General features: G+C 46.6%; 1 protein-coding gene across 21 annotated transcripts in view; it reads right to left on the reverse strand.

Moving 5' to 3' along the window:
* KALRN (kalirin RhoGEF kinase) overlaps positions 1-16,357 on the reverse strand; it is a 646,977-nt gene that overhangs the window by 214,148 nt on the left and 416,472 nt on the right. For all 21 annotated transcript variants that reach the window (XM_035724481.1, XM_035724478.1, XM_035724483.1 and 18 more), the window contains exons 27-32: positions 14,088-14,177; positions 9,549-9,641; positions 5,227-5,338; positions 3,595-3,785; positions 3,057-3,158; positions 1,109-1,251 (exon numbers count right to left, since the gene is read on the reverse strand). In XM_035724481.1, coding sequence (XP_035580374.1) covers positions 1,109-1,251; positions 3,057-3,158; positions 3,595-3,785; positions 5,227-5,338; positions 9,549-9,641; positions 14,088-14,177 — 731 coding nt within the window. The remainder of the gene's footprint in view (positions 1-1,108; positions 1,252-3,056; positions 3,159-3,594; positions 3,786-5,226; positions 5,339-9,548; positions 9,642-14,087; positions 14,178-16,357) is intronic.

Raw genomic sequence — 16,357 nt, forward strand, 5'->3', positions numbered from 1 at the left:
CTTCCTGCAGCAGGGCAGGTCCCTGGTGCTAAACTAAGTCTGCCCCTTCCCTGGATTCTGGACATGGGTAACTGAAATCAAAATAACCCCTCCTCCAATACAGCTCTAATTTTTCCTTCCAGCACTGAGAGGTGACCTTATCCTGGCCACGCAGGTCTTGGGGCTTCTGGCCCATGGAGGTATCTCTCCCTACCTTGGTCACACTCTTCTGGCTATCACCTCCCTTTGTACTAATGCTGCTACTCTGCAGGTCCTCAGGTCCATGTATCCTGGTTGGCACCAGAAGGTCAACTAGATCTTTGGGATTTACTCCATTCATGAATAGTGGAGGAAGGCGAGCCTATTACCACCAGCGACCACCACCCCCAGAACTTTGTTTTTTTCCCAAGGTTAACATGATGTTTTTTATATGCTCTCGTTTGAAGTGCCCGCTAAGAGAGTCATTGTAGGTGACTGTCACCTGGAGATTTGAGAAACAGGAAGCTTTCCATCGGTGTAGGGCAACTGGGATTTGGAAGGGCCCAAAGAGGTGAAGATACAAAAAATCAGTCCCCTTCTGCCCAGTCACCTTGCTTATCTCAGATAACTGAAGGTGAGGACTTGGGGGTTACAGAAGAGCTGCAGTGATAACCCCACCACCCCATCCCCCTGCCATTACCATATACAAAACTCCTTTACTGTCTCCTCAGTCCACTAATGGCCTACCTTCCTCTCAAAGCCTTCTCTGTGCTCATCTAAAGTCCCCTCTCAGTGAATTTTTACAGCATTCACTGTCCCCATGGGTGGCACTGGTTCTTCTAGTCTAACTGTTCCACGTGTGAGATACAACTGTTAGATGGTTCTAGAGGGCAGGGGCTCATCGTGCACTTCCCTTTCTCAGAGCATCTAGCAGCGTCTGTGAAATAAGAGGTGCTCGATGCAGCCCTGCTGAATGTAACTGGCAGGAACTGGTGAGATGCTCAGAGAGGAGATTCCTCATCTTAGACAGGGCTTCATGGAGAGGGTTGCCAACTGCGGAGCACACCGCCCCTGTGGGAGCAGAGGGCGACCCCACTCCCGCTCCTGGAGCACATGAGGCACTGCGTTGTGGGGGAGAGATGCTGGTTACCTCTTACTATTGTTCCTCTGTTTGGCTGGTGTTTTGGGGAGCTGAATTGGCTCCTTTAAAGCTCCTTTCAGGTGAATGATCCTTTCTTGAATCACCTCTCGAATGTTCTTGATCCACTCTTGCTTGGTTTCTATGTTGGAGGCCTGGGGTGCCACAGAGAGAAAGAGTAAACACCCCATCTCCCTTTGCCCTGCCAAAACAGTTCTCAGTCCTCCTCCTGCAGGCTTAACCCATTATTTTCAAGGACACCAAATGTTTGAGGAACTCATTTCTCATTCTACACGCATGACTCTTCAATCCCAGGGACACACTGCTTCAACTCCTAGAATGGGGCTAAGACCTCAATACTCAATGTAGACTTGTACAGAAGTGATTTTCAAAGTATTTAATACTCTGTGTGGCACTGACCAATACTGACATCTGCCCTGGGGTGCCTGGGTGGCTTAGTTGGTTGAGTGTCTGTCTGCCTTTGGCTCGGGTCATGATTCCGGGGTCCTGGGATCAAGCCCCATGTCAGGATCCCTGCTCAGTGGGAGTCTGCTTCTCTCTCTCCTTCTGCCCCTCCCCGCTGCTTATGCTCTCTCTCTCTTTCTTGCTCTCTCTCTCTCTCAAATAAATAAGTAAATTAAGTAAGTAAGTAAGTAAGTAAGTAAGTAAGTAAATAAATATCTTTAAAAAAATACTGCCATCCACCTTGGGGCTGGAGCATATGTAGAGGTCCCCTGCTGGGCCAGGAATGAACACATCAATTGCTAGATGCTGGGGAGTACTGGGAGGGGTAGCAAGGGATATTTGAAGGCAGTGGCTATTTACCAAGTGGTACAGATCCACGTCAGCATGTTCAACTCCTCGTATGGCTACATACATAGGTTTGTGCTGCCTCAAAGTCAGGGCTGGGCTTTTAGCCTTGTAAACACGTTCATTGAAGGTACTTCTACCATTTCATGAACATCCATCCTATTTGTCTTTGTGGAATTGTTTTCAGGTAATTCTGTCTCATGGCAGGTGGAGCTAGGCTGGCAATTCAGAGGGAACAAGTGTGAAGCATTTGTCAGGGTCGGGCCATCTCTTCCTTGGTGGCAGCCACCCCAATAAGCAAATGACTGGTGGGAGCCCCATCTGCAGGACCCCTTCCCAGTTAGATGCATGTTACCACAAGCCCCAAGCCCCAGGCTGCATGTGCCTGGAGAGCTGGAATGACTCCTTAAGGCTGTCATCTAGTGAAAGGCCCTTTCTTAGCACCCTTTCAATCAACATAGTTGCCACGTTAGTGTGATTTACTAGAGCTCTAGAATGTAAGTTTCTGGAGGACAAGGTCCATCTCTCCTGCGTAGCTAGAAGCAGCACTGAGCAGAATACCTGCTGTGTAGAAGGTGTTCAAGAAAAAGTACTGAATGAATGTGGAGCAAATCAAGGTAGCTTTTGTCAAAAGGTCAGTTGTTCTTGCCCTTGAAGGGGACATATGGACAGAAGATATTTAAGTGGGCCCTGCTGAGACGGCCCAGCAGGCTGCTCCCTGCCTCCCTCCCGCTAGGTACGCATGAGCGGAGGGACTTAGGAGACCACTGGTCTTCGAGGTTTTTTTTTTTTAAGATTTATTTATTTATTTGTCAGAGAGAACACAGCAGAGGGAGAAGCAAGCAGAGGAAGAGGGAGAAGCAGGCTCCCCACTGAGCAGGGAGCCCGATGTGGGACTTGATCCCAGAACCCTGGGATCGTGACCTGAGCCGAAGGCAGACGCTTAACCGACTGAGCCACCCAGGCGCCCCTGGCCTTTGAGATTTCAAGTCTACTTCCATGATAGAACTTGCTTTTTAATACCCATGGGATACTGCCCTCCCCGAGGAGTCTCCAGGCCCCCGCTTTCAGGAAGAACATGCTGCAGCCCTCTGCCCTCCACTTGCTACCCGCAACCTTGGGCAAGTGCCCAGCGGAGAGCAGTACTTACTTTCAGCACTGTTTTATTGTCTGAGGAGGGGGTGCGCCCAGACCACAAGGCGAATTTGCAGGGATCACCTTCTACGTGCTCGGTCACACCCAGCTCTGAGGTCTGTAGACAGGAAATGCCTGTGAGAGGCGGGGAAGGGGAGGGCAGTGGGGAACTCAGGGCTGGGGTGGGAAAGGGAAAGGCAACAAAGAGGAGAGGACCGAGGGAGGGGCTTCTGTCAATCAAACTTCAACAGCATGGATGCTTTGTTCAGCTACCGGGATGGAAGGACCTGCAGGTGCCTGCCAGATTAGCAGGTGGCAGGGAGGGAGGGTGAAGAGGGAGGCGCTAAAAGCAGACAGCAAGAAGACCGGTGAACTCTAAGATGCAGAAGTGGGAGTCGAGGGGGGCAGCTTTCCAAATAGGAGGCATTTTCATTTGTCCAGGATGGTTTTGGTGTGGTGCCAGGGGAGAGATGAGCTGAGTGTTTAAGAGCCCTTTCTGCCTGAGGGCTCTATGACAACAGGGGGACTTGTCTTACCCCACCTGCCCCACCTACCAGTAGCTTGTTCTTGTAAACATATTTCGTGTGTCCTGAAGAGTCTTTGATCTCCTTGCTAAAAACCAAGGAGATCTCAAAGAGGAACAGGTGCCGCTCCCGCCCCTTCCGGATCAGCGACTTTGGGTCCCACACTTGGAAGGCATCCTGGAGAATCAGCTCTCCCTGCACATCCAGGTTCTCGTCAAACCCTGAAAGACACCCGTTTCCACCCCATGGAGTTTCTCTGGTGCCACGTGGGTGCCACATTCCACTCCCCACTTGGAAAGGCTTCCCTATGAGCCCCCCATTCCCACAATGTTGGCTCTCTGGGCTGATTCCTGAGACTCCTCAATACTTGAGGAGACAGTTCTAGGGAACAGTAAGCAGATCCCCCTTCCCACACCAGGTCTCCTACGCATAACCAGGATTAGTGGCATCTCCCCAAGGCCTGGGACCTCCTGCGAGGGCAAACCCTATGTCACCTTCTTCCTTATAGTCCCCCACCGACTCAGAGCACTGAGTGGGGCTGAGGACAAGCACTGCTGGATGGAGGAGTGCCCTTAACTCCACTTTATTTGTCCTTGCTTTATTTCTTAGATTCCATTCCTAGGCTCTTCCTTTTGACAGCTCCTGTACAGTGTGGTGCACGCACCTTCAACGGTTACATTTATTCCACTTTAAATTTTAACAGAGGTTCTGAAACTTAGTATGTGTAAGAATCACACAGATTCCTACCGACCCCTGCCCCCTCAAGAGACTGGGATTCGGCAGGTGTGGGGTGGAGCCCAGGAATCTGCTCTTGGGACAAGCTCCCAGGTGTTGCTGTTGCTGGTCCGCAGACTGTACTCGGAGTAACTGGCTTCAGAATACAGGGCAGGGACAGGCTGGAGGAGAAGGTTTGCTTGCAGGGGAGAATACCCAGGGCTGGGGACAAGGATCAGGTGCAAACAGAAAAGAAAAGGGTAGAGAAATCGTGGCAAGAGGAATAGGTTCAGACGGCCAGGGCTCAGTCTGGAGAAGGTCACCAGGGCTCCACTGCATGGAGAACTACGGCTTCCTCTGCTCAGGGTGACCCAGGAAGTGGTGAGACCAGACCAAGTCTTCTAGACAGAGGGTGGGGAACGGGGGAGGGGGGGGTGATGACGGGACCTGGAGCCCGGAGGAGAAAACACAGCCCACAGGTCTGCACAGTTGCAACGGAGTACACTTCTGTCCCCCAACAGCTGTTTGCCAGCCCAGACTGGGATGCCGAGTCTGAGCTCCTCTAACAGTCCCGCCCCGGCATGGCTGATCTGCATATCTGTTCTGCAGTGGTAAGAGCACTTTATTGGAGTCTCACTCTACTGGGTCTCTGGGCCCCAATAACGCAGTTCCAGTGGACTACATGTGCTTGGGCAAAGTCCAACTTGGGCCTGGTCCTACCTGGTCCTACCTGGAGGCAGGTATTGGTCGAGCTGGCCCCCGTGGAGCTCCTCTCATACCTCCTAAGGACCAATGTCCTGAGGACCTATATCCTCAACTTGCCACTTCTCCTCTCTTCCAGCCTTGCCCCTTGCCTGACTTCATATAAGTTCTAGACCACGATACAAGCTCCCTGGTCTTAGAAAAGGAGGAGGCTCCCCTGGGGAGGCTGGGAGGACAGACAGCTACCTTCCAGCATGCTGACATGCATGGCATCATTGGCTTTCTTTGGGACACTGAGCATCACCTCCAGGCCATCCTTGAGCTCCCCCTTCCCTTCTTCACAGCAAGTTAAAAGTTCCTGGGGGGAAAAAGTCCAGACACAATTAGAACCATTTGTCCCAGCTTCCCTACCCTCCCACCACCTAACCCATCAAGGTGATTACAGACCAGCTTCATTTTCTGTAAATGGATCCCTCTAAGCTATAAGGAAAGTGGGGTAGGATGTTATCGCCAAAGAATTCAACCACAATTTTTTCCCAGACTGAGCTTCCTCAGCTCAATCTAACCCAAGCTAACTCAATTCAACCCAACTCTCAAACGCCTGGCACTGTAAGTCAGCAACCTAGGGCATTCTCCGTCACTTGACTACCCTCCTAGAGAAGGAAGTACCCCTGGCAAAGCACACAAACAGAAGGCCAGTACTGTGGAATCACAAAGAGAAGACAAGAGGTGTGCAAAGAATGCACAGCACTCATATATCCCTGCACACCTATTGCTGGCACCATGTTTATTTACATACCTCTGCTGCCTAAATGCTGCCTTCCACACACTGGGAGCAACCTGGGGTTATAGACATTATAGGTTTACAGCATCTCAGAGTTATAAAATATTTTTAGATCGTATAAATCAGGAGTTCCTCACCTGGGACCAGTAGATGGGATTCTGGACTAGTCCTTTTTGAATCTTAAATCTAGACTCCAAGTCCAGTACTCCATCCTCCATGCCAACCACGTCCCCCACGACCAGCACCACACTAAGACTTCCCAGAGCATGCCTTCTCTTACATCCTCGTTGAAGACTAGGTCATTATTATCTCCATAAAAGACATACAGTATCTGCTTGATGGAGAAAAGATAATTTTCAACTATCTTAAAAATTATAAGGACCATTTGAAATGATTTTCCCCAAGCCAGAGGAATGCTGGCTTTCATTTTTCCTGTGAAGGTTATTGTAAATTTTGCTCATTTTGATACTGAGAAGGAAACAGTTAAGCAACAGATCTGCAATCCATACTCTTTCCTTCTAGGGGGTAGGGGGAGGCAGGGGATGGGTGATGGGTAAGATGCACTTCCAGGAAAGAAAGAAGTTGACCAGATCAAATCTTGTAAACATGTTAATGTCAGACCTCCTGGCAAATAAACTAATGGTACTAGCTAGCAGGAGAGTCCTTATCTATGGAATGCTTCTAGTAGGATACATCTGGCCTAAGACTTCTTGTGGTAACAAAAACCTGAATCTGTGGCTTTAGGGGCATGGTTCCCTGCAAAATATCACAGATGCTATGCCACTATCTGAGTAAAAAGTTAGTATATTTCATACCAAAATGGTCTCTTTAGGGTAAATGATCTGATACAACATACGCCATTTAGAAGGTCTGTATGTTAGTCTGGGCCACAGCACATCCTGAGGCTCCAAGAAAGGACTTGGAGCTGTTGGTGGTCCTGGACTTCTCTGTGTTTTACCTCTGCCTTGGGATTATTTGTACCCTTGACATTAACAGTAAAGCTTTATACTTGGTAAGATATTTGATTAGTGAGTATCTGACATGAACATCCAATCCTTTGTGTCATCTCAGATACATTCCCATACGAAGAAGGAGCTTTGACTGTCCAAAGGAGAGGTGAACTGCCTCGAGCATGTTTGGGAGGCAGAAGTGATCAGTTCTCAGCTCTGTCCTTGGCTCCAGCCAGTGTAATGGCGTCATTGTTTAGAAAGTTGCATTTATTTCTACCAACCTGAAGTTCTCTGATTCTTCCCATCCCTTTCCTAATTTTAACCCTCCCGACTTTGTTCTCATATATTCTCAAAGGAATTTCTAGGCAGAAGCATAAGAGACAAATATGAAATATGATTCAGTGTGCAACAGAAAACACCAATTGGTTCGACCCCCCAAAGTAGTGTGGCAAGTCCACCAATCAGCCAGCAAAGCCAGTAAGTTCTTTTTGGGTCCTTGTTATAGTTGATATTAAGGAGAAGACTCCACATTTAATTTAGACTTCAAAAGGACAGCTGTAGCAGATTTACATGGAGAATATTGAACACCAACTGACATACAGTGTTTATTTTCATGCAACACCCAAAGTGAGGAACCCCAGAGGATACTAATAATTAAATATCAATATATTTGGAATAAAACTGTCTTAAATGAGAAAATAAATCTCACATTATTTATTTATAGTAAAAGCTCAGCAAACTATTTTTCTTTTACTCAGCAGGTACTCTGCTACCAGTGCATTTATAAGTTCCAAATCACCTTAGTAAGTCTTTTCTCCCCAATAAAAATTTTACAACTTTGCCACAATCCAATTCCCACTACTTCATTTTTTTCCTTCTCAGTTAACTGCACAGTCGTCTCTTCCTAAGACACCCAATTACAGAATGAAGGCCTAGCGCCCACCCCTCCATCACCTAAAGCAAAACACAGGGCAGACTCTCCATCCTCCATGTTCTTCCCCTATCTGTGTCATAAAATTATCCTGGGAACCTCAGCCCCGTGGGATTCAAAGGGAGAGGTGAAAAGCTACAGGGGAATTGGATCTTACTTGGCTTAAGGTACTGGCAGTGTGGATGGGTGAGTCTCTATTTTGTTTTGCTTTTTAATTTACAACCCCACTAATTCTTGAAAAGGCACTGGGATACTTAAAGGTAATGACCACACAAATGGATTTTAAAATATCTTCTGGTACAAGAAAAATCATGTAACAGGTCAAGCATTAAATGGGCTAGGGAAGGAGGGGATGATTATACGCAGAAAAATGGGCCAAGGAGAAACTAGTAACAATACAGTAGTAGTTGTAACAGGACTCAATGCTAATTATCTGATAGTCAAAGGCAAAGAAGGAGCTAGAGCTCTTGTGATTTACAGGTAGAGGGCACACCAATGATTTCGGAGAGAACACCCATACCCCACTCTGAGATCTTATGAGAGTTTCTGTGAGTCTTTATACAAGGAACCTCAAAAAAACAAAGAGGACATCTTCAAAAGCAATTCTGCTAAGGTGCTCTGCACATTGTTACTTCTCACACAATGCCTCAGTAAAGGCCTAGGGCATGATGCCGTGTGGTAATTCTCTAAGGCATCCCTCCAGGGCTGGATGACTCGAGTGCTTGGAAGCAGAAGCCCAAAAAGTCTCTTCTTGGAGACAAGGAAAGAAGATGTTTGAAGGTGGAGCCAGAAGGATGGGGTGAACTAGTTCTTGCTCTGACCCAGAATGGGGAAGAGGTCCAGGGCACCGGCTGGCTGGTAACCCGCTCTTCTCATCATGGAACCATGCAGGGAGACCCCAGGGGCCCGATGGGGGGGGCACTCCAGTGTGAGTCGAAACCTAGGTTTGAAACTAGACTGGTTTTCAGGTTTAGTCAAGTTAGAATATGTGAGATTCTGCAAGCATCTCTACACATGAGTTGAATTTCAGCATATTTTCTCTGGAAATATACTACTTAGAACATGCCTCTCACTATCTGTATGTCCTTTGCATTTGAGAAGCCACCAAGCAAAGTATTCAAACTTAGGGAAAACTTTACCCTTATACCTTGAGAATTGATATGCATAGGGATTACATAACTGCTCATAGGATCGGTTTCCCAGGCTTTCTGTGGGGGAAATGTCATATTTTCAGATGGTGTCTCCCTCCTTAAGAAGAATCAGACCAAATTACTTAGTATTTCATATAGTTTGATTACTTGAAATTTAAAGAAAATATTTTGGAGAAAATCCAAATCTTTTGCTTGGCTCCAAAAGAACCCCTACCTAACATATGGATGGGATCCTCCAGACACAAGAGTACCACTGTGTTTTAATCTGCACGCTCAGAAACTTCATAGTCTTGACAAACAGAGATTAAGGCAATGGTAGGTGCCACCCTGGGCCTCTGTTGCCTATGTAGACTGGCATTGCCCTGAAGACCTTGACCCCTGGCCCTATCTGAAGCAGGGGCCACCGGGAGGAATCTGCCCTGGGGGGGGGCGGGAAGGGCAAGTGAGGCTCCACATGTCATCCAGGGCCTGGGGTGGCAACTGCTCCAAGTTGGGCAGGTGTGGAGACAGTCACAACTAGTTCCTGCTCTCATTCTCCTCTGTCCCCACAACAAATAAGCACCCAGAATTTCACGGATAGGTCATGCAGTCTGGGAGCCCGCGAAGCCAGTGTGGGTTCATCTCTCTGAAGCTTTGCTCCGGGAGGAGGTGAGGTCTCGAGGTGGAAGCTGTCTCATCCTTGGGCAAAGCTGGGACTCCCTGGACCTGGTTGGTAGTGTGGGAGGGGGTGACACAGTGGGGAGGGGAGGTACCTTCAGGAGCAGTTGGTACTTGGTGATCCTCTGGACGGGCTTGATTAGGTAGGAAGAGATGGAGTTGGCCAGACCGTGCCGCTGCTGTATCTCCTGCGGGAGTGACAACGGGCACCATTACACACAGAGGGGCACGGGTGTGTGTGTGTGTGTGCATGTGTGTGTGTGTGCGTGTGTGTGTGTGTGTGTGTGTGTGTGTGTGTGTGTGTGTGTGTTTGGGGAGGAAGTAGGCAAGGTGAGAAGAAAGAAGAAAAAGGGTAGACAATTATGAGGAACTGTTCTTTGCTGGAGAGAGAAACAAGAGAGACCAAGATGAATGTATAAATAGAGAAAAGAAGAGACGGCAAAAGGGGAGAGTAAAGCAGATCTGTGTGACAGAAATGGAAATGAAGAAGAACCGGGGAAAGGATAAAAGTGGAAAAAGGAAGCAAGGAGTTAAGTAGCAGACAGAAGGGTAAAGGAGAGGTGGTGGAGTCCAAGTAAGAGGGAATAAACCCAGAGCAGAGGCAATCACAGGGGACAGCAAGGCAATGAGAACAAGGGGAGGCAGAGAGCAGGGCTGGGAGGTCTACACTGATGGCTCCTGAGTTTTTATCCGCTTACAACAGCACAAGCGCGCATCTCCTTTCCACCCCCTTTCTCTCCAACTTAAACCCATGGAATCACCTCTGCATTCCCTGCAACTTCTTCCTGGTGACCCACGGCACCTCCCTCGTTCTTCAGGTCTCTCGAGATGGCAACCATGGGGTCACTGTTAGTTGTTTAACTTGTGTTATCCCTGGTCACAGGTCTTTCCTCTCCACCCTGTTCATGCCCAGGCTACAGCCATGACCTACAGCTGCTGTTTGTGCCTCTAGCCTCTTTTTAGTCCGTTCTCGATCCTGCCTCCAAAATGATCTTCCACTCCCCAAGGTGTAGATGCTGTGAAAGGGTAGCAAGGGTCCATGTGGTTCCCTGCCTCAAGAACCTTCCACCCCAGGCCGCTGAGAACACTCACACACATAAAGTAGCAACAAAGGAGACGGAAGGTATTCCTGGCAAGAACAGAGAGGAATGGCTGGGCCAGGAATGGTGGAGGGTTTAGGAGAGATAAAGTCTTCCGCTGAGGTTTAGAAGATAGGTGGGGGAGGAGGGGGAAGTGGAGAAGGGCAAAGCTGGATGAATGGCATTCTATAAATGGAAAACATATTTAAAAAGTCCACAGGAAATAATCATTGTGGATTTAGGTGATAATGGGGACCATGCAGAATGGTACAGAGGATGCACACCTAGAGTCCAGAAAAAATGAAAAATACAGTTAGATAAGCAAAGTATATTTAGGTCATTGATGGGGTTAAGCTAGATGAAAAAAATCAGGATTTTGGTGGTGAGCTTCTTAATGGTAAAGTATTGTAGATCTTAAATAGAAGAAAAACATGGTGAAAGCACTCTTTCAGAGAGTCATATAAGCCTCATAGCAAGGGTGGAGGTTGGGAAATAGGGGCAGAGAGACCCGTTAGGAGGTTATGGAAAAATCCCAAGGGTGCAAACGTAGAGTTGCCATGTGATCTAGCAATTCTACTCCTAGGTATATGCCCAAGAGAAATGAAAACATATGACCTTACAAAAACTTAGATACAATGTTTATAGCAGTATTATTAATAATGATGAAAAAGTGACTACAACCCAAATGTCCATCAATTGATGAATGGAAGTACACGATGTGGTACACCTACATGGTGGAATATTATCAGGCCATGAAAAGGAGTGTAGTGCTGATGCATGCTATAACGTACATGGGGCCTGAGAGCGTTACACTGCGTGAAAAAAGTCACAAAAGAACCCATATTATATGATTCCATTTCTGTGAAATGTCTGAAATAGGTAAATCATAGGACTTGCTCTGTGGCCGTGGAGGAGGGTGGAGAGGAATTAAAACAATGATCGCATTCCTGCCAACTGTCCCAGAAAGTAGCAACTTTCTCAGTCCTCCGCCTCTTCCCTAGAGGTGTGCAGTTACAGCAGGACTTGTCCACAGATGACGGGCAATACAGCGGGCAGTGTGACTCTCTGGGCAAAGGAACATCGTGAGTTTCCCTGGGGGCTCTGGCAAGACAGCCCCGGTGGTAACACAGCCGATGGCCCTCCCTCTCTGCCAGCCATGGGAAGAGGCTGCATGCGGGGCAGTGAGGAAGGCCCTGCCTCTCGTGGCTAGGGCAGCCGAACCATGCTCACTAGTCACCAGAGCATCCAGTACCATGCCTCACAGCTCTTGCATCAGAGCTAGAAAATTCTGGATCGTGGCAACGTGCGCCCTTCTGGAGCTTCACTTTCTGTGTACTGTTCACAGTAATGGATACTAAAAGACAGCCTAATGAAGGGCTTGTCTCTTTTATACAACGAGGGCCTAGAGCAGATATTTTCTATCTGTAGAATTTAGGGAACACTTTCTGATGAAATGGGAAAAAGGTACAAATATTATGCGTTCTGGAAAGCTCTGGGAACAATCGGGAGGGTTTACTGCTCTCCCTTCCCACCTCTCTATGCTGAGCTCTAGGGACTCCTACCTAGTGAACTGTTTTCTCTGGTTTCCAGCGGCTCATCAGTCACTACATTGGAAGTGTGTGTGTTGGGGGGGGAAGGGATAGGGTGCAAAATTTGGGGGATATCTAACTAGTCAAAGTCTAGAAATTGGCTAGAAACTGGGATACGATGAATATAGCACTGTATACTATGATGTGTACAAAATGAGCCAGGCAAATCATCAGCCAACCTCAAGGGGCCCACAGGTGGGAGGAGGTGTGCATAATAGAAGGGTACATTGTTAACCTGCCAAAAGGCAAATGGTTACAAATGATATAAGACAGATACAAAGTATAACACATGCCTAGAGAGAGGGAAGGATTCATGCAGGAAATATTTGACCTTTAAAGGATAGAAAGAATTCTGAAGAGTGGCTCTGTGTGTGTGTGTGTGTGTGTGTGTGTGTGTGTGTGTGTGTACACATACACAGAGGACACACACACACACAGGGGTAAGACAGAGAGCACTGGGAACAAAGGTGAGGAAGCAGAAGAGTCTGAGGCATGCTCAGAGCACAAGGCGTGTATGTTCAGAAAAATGCTAAGTGGAAGACAGGATGCAGTGCATTTAAAACTTCACAAAGAACTTTTTGGTTGATGAAGAACATCTTAAGCAAAATACATTATTAACAAAGGTAACAGTGGTAATAGAACATCCAATATGATATCCAATAAATTCTGATACCAAGTTAAAGAAGTGTTTTTCTTGAATTTTCTATCAAATCTAACCTCAAAAAAATTCCAATTTGGGACACTCAGGACCATTTCTCTATTAACGCTTCATTTTAAAAAGTCATATGGGTTTTTTCTTGTCTGGCTTCCTCCCATTCAAGGGTCATTCCTTCACGGAGCAACAGGACTCTCGGGGAATCATTTCTGCTATGGCAGTGCTAGGCTAGAAAGATGCTCAGAGGTTAATTTTGTAGACTTGAATATGGGAATAACATTTAAATGTCTGCATTCCCCAAGGTGCCCAGTACACCATCTTCCCTACAGGAAATACTCAAATATTTACGGGAGAAATGAAAGCAGGTAGGCAGAAAGACGGACCAATAAACATGAAAAAGTTCTGAATTTCATGCTGTTGTCATTTCTGATGGGACTAGCATAATGGCCATCACTGCTACGGTCTCTCTCTCCCTGAACTTCCTTGTCCCCCCTCATTTCTTCTCCTTTTTCTTCCCTTGTATCCTGCGTTGACCCATTTGATTCTGTTCACTCTGGAGCTGGCAAGGCCCATCAGTGCCCACTTCGCTTGGCTTCCAGTACAGCACAAAGTGCTCAGCCCTGGCTGTGCTTACTCTCACCTGGAAACTTTTAAAATGCTCAAAGTCGAGGCCAAACCCAAGCCAATCATACCAGAATCCCAGGGGCAGTACCCAGGAGTCAGTATTTTTTCAAAGCTTCCCAGGTAATTCGAATGTATAGTCAAGGTTGAGACAACTGCAGTAGAGTAGTGCCTCTCAAACCTGAGTGGGCACCGGTCACTGGAGGCTTCTTAACACTCAGATTGCTGCGCTTTAGCCCTGGAGATTCTGATTCAATAGGACCTGGGTGCAGGGAGGGTCCAAAACTGGCATTTCTACCCAGTTCTCAGGTGACGTTGATGTGGCTGGTCTGGGGACCACACTTTGAGAACCCCTGTGTTCGAGGGAGCTGTGTATGAAGCAGAAATGCAGCATCTTAACCCCTGTGTTATCATTGGTCTCCTCTACACATGGGATTTATGGCTAGCTCAGTTTGGTGTTGAGGCGTGGAGGGCAAATGTGCCTTGTCTAAGACCCCAGCCCTTGAGATGGGGTGGGGAAAATCAAAAGACAAACACTGCTTTTGTTTGTCTCCATGCTTTATCCACGAGAGAGAGGTTTGGGTGGCCAAAGAACAGTGAGCAATAAAGGATAAAAACCCATTTTCCCCAAAGCAGAGAAACATTTCCACCTGCTCATCCATGGCTCAAGAACGGAAAACTATGGCTTACATCAAAGAAGGTGCCTGCGTGCTCCAGGATCAGCTGATTGGAATCAGGCTTGTTTTTACAGTAGGTGACGTACATCTGAAATTTGTCTGCCTAAAAAGAACAAAGGCAATCATAGGTAAGCATCCATCTGCTGCTCCCTTCTGTTGACTGGGCATGAAGGGCCCAGCAAGGGCTGTGCGGTTAAGCCCTCAGATATCCTGCGGCCCAGGATTATCTGTGGCAAATGTTCTAGGCTTATCTGGCCCATGTTCCCCTCCCAAACTTTGGGATGATTTTCTCCTCATGCAGGTGGAGAAAGCTTGCTGAAAGTGAGCTTACTGATAACAGTGTGCGCTAGAAAGAATTAGAAAAACAATTTGCATAATGTGTTTTGAAGCTGGCTGGAATTTATTTAGACTTTACCCCTTTTTTGGACGACCTACAATTGTGCTTCCCCTCTTGAGAAATGACAGCATTTGCACTAAAAACAAAACCCAGAGAATGAAAACGAAGTGTGCCCTCCAAGGTAGATCTGCTCGTATTCCAAAGGTCTCCGTGGGGGTAGTTTGTAGGACATGCCAAGTGATGAGGCTGTCATCTCCAACTTCCCTGAAGCAACAATGCAGGGAAGGAAAAGTAAGGTGGCCCTTTGGGGAAGGGCCTGAACGATGAGTCCTAAGCAGATTGTTACTTCAAGCCAAGAATCTTGAGCTTGGTGAAAATTCATTTCTTGTCTCTCTCGGGACCCTCTGGGTTAGTGCTATGTGTCCTTACTCCCCGGAAAGGTGTGTGTATTCTGGCCACCAAGTACCTTTCCCATTTGTGAGATGCTGTCAGTGTTGGTGCCCACAGAACACTTGGGACGTCCTCTTCTGAGGAAGCAGCCCAGATATGTGTTAATCCTCGCAGGTCTCATCCATGCCAGCACTTTTCCAACTACTTTTCATATATATTAACTCACCTGATTCTCCTGAGAACCCTATGCAGTGAGCTCTATTATTAGCATCCCCATTTTACAGATGTGAAAACTGGCGTAGGCTGGTTAAGTAACCTTAAATTCCCATGGCTAGAAAGTGGCAGAGCCCAGGCCAGCTGACTTCAGGCTTCCTGGTCATAACCATTGCCTTTCAATACACTAAAACAACTCCTTCTACCCTCCTATGTGAAGATTATGAGATTTAAGAAAGTCACCTTGGGATAATTCTTGGCAAAATGTGCATAGTTTATGCAAACATTAAAGGTTTTCTGAAACCAATTTTAGGGTTTATATACTATGTGGGAGGCATTTATCATCCCTAAGACACGCTGATAAATCATACTTACAGTTGATTGTTAGGCAGATCCCCAAATTTTATGAAATTAGATGTAAAAAAAAACAAAACAAAACCCTTCACTTGTTTTTTCTCTACATTGGCTGTGCAAGGTGTCATAAATTGTTTATCAGCATTAATATGAACTGTGCATGGGCTCATGTATTTAGAGGTAGAAAAATGTATTAACACAAATAAGATGGCAATCTAAGACTCCTTAAGAAATGAGAATATGCCAGGAAGAAAATGTTAAGGTTTCATGTAAAAAAACAAACAACTTAGGTCTTAAGTTGTGATATTTACTACATGTCACTGGACTAGTCAACCTTCTAGGTCAGCTGAATTGTTTTCCCCTATAAAATATACAGCATAACCATAGCCCTACCTAGTCCACAGGCTGTTGAGAGCATAAACTCTCTGAATTATGAACACATTTTGAAAAGTAGCCCATTATGAGTGGAAATTATGATAATTATTAAAAAGAACTCCTAGAAGGAGTTCTACGTTTAGATGCATTTTGTATCACAGGTGGACCTCCCTGGAGATGTTTGTACTACCACAAATCTGAGCTCAAAATAACATGGCATGGAGATGCTAGTAAAGACTAAGGTTTCCATTTATATAATCAGAACCTGGTACATTCAGCCCATTTACTTGGCCCATGACAACAGCACCAGGAAAGAAAATGATTAGACACGAATTTTGTAGTTCAGAACTGGGATGGATACCCATGGAATCTGTTCTTCTCTATTAAGGAAGAAAATGTGACCAATTATTTGGCAGATTCCTAAAGGTTTAATTCCCCAATCCTTATCCTGTAAAAACAAAGAGAACAAAACCAGTGCGTAGAACTGGAGTAGTGCCTCTATCAAGGGTGGTGGCATTATTCTACTCTCCTGATGTCTCAATTTTAGAAAGTTCTCCGAGAACTTAACGTGGAGTTTGGACACAATGTCTAAGGACTTTTCCCAAGGAGGACTC

Source organism: Zalophus californianus, chromosome 1, assembly GCF_009762305.2.
Source record: "Zalophus californianus isolate mZalCal1 chromosome 1, mZalCal1.pri.v2, whole genome shotgun sequence".
In the NCBI taxonomy this organism is placed as follows: domain Eukaryota; kingdom Metazoa; phylum Chordata; class Mammalia; order Carnivora; family Otariidae; genus Zalophus; species Zalophus californianus.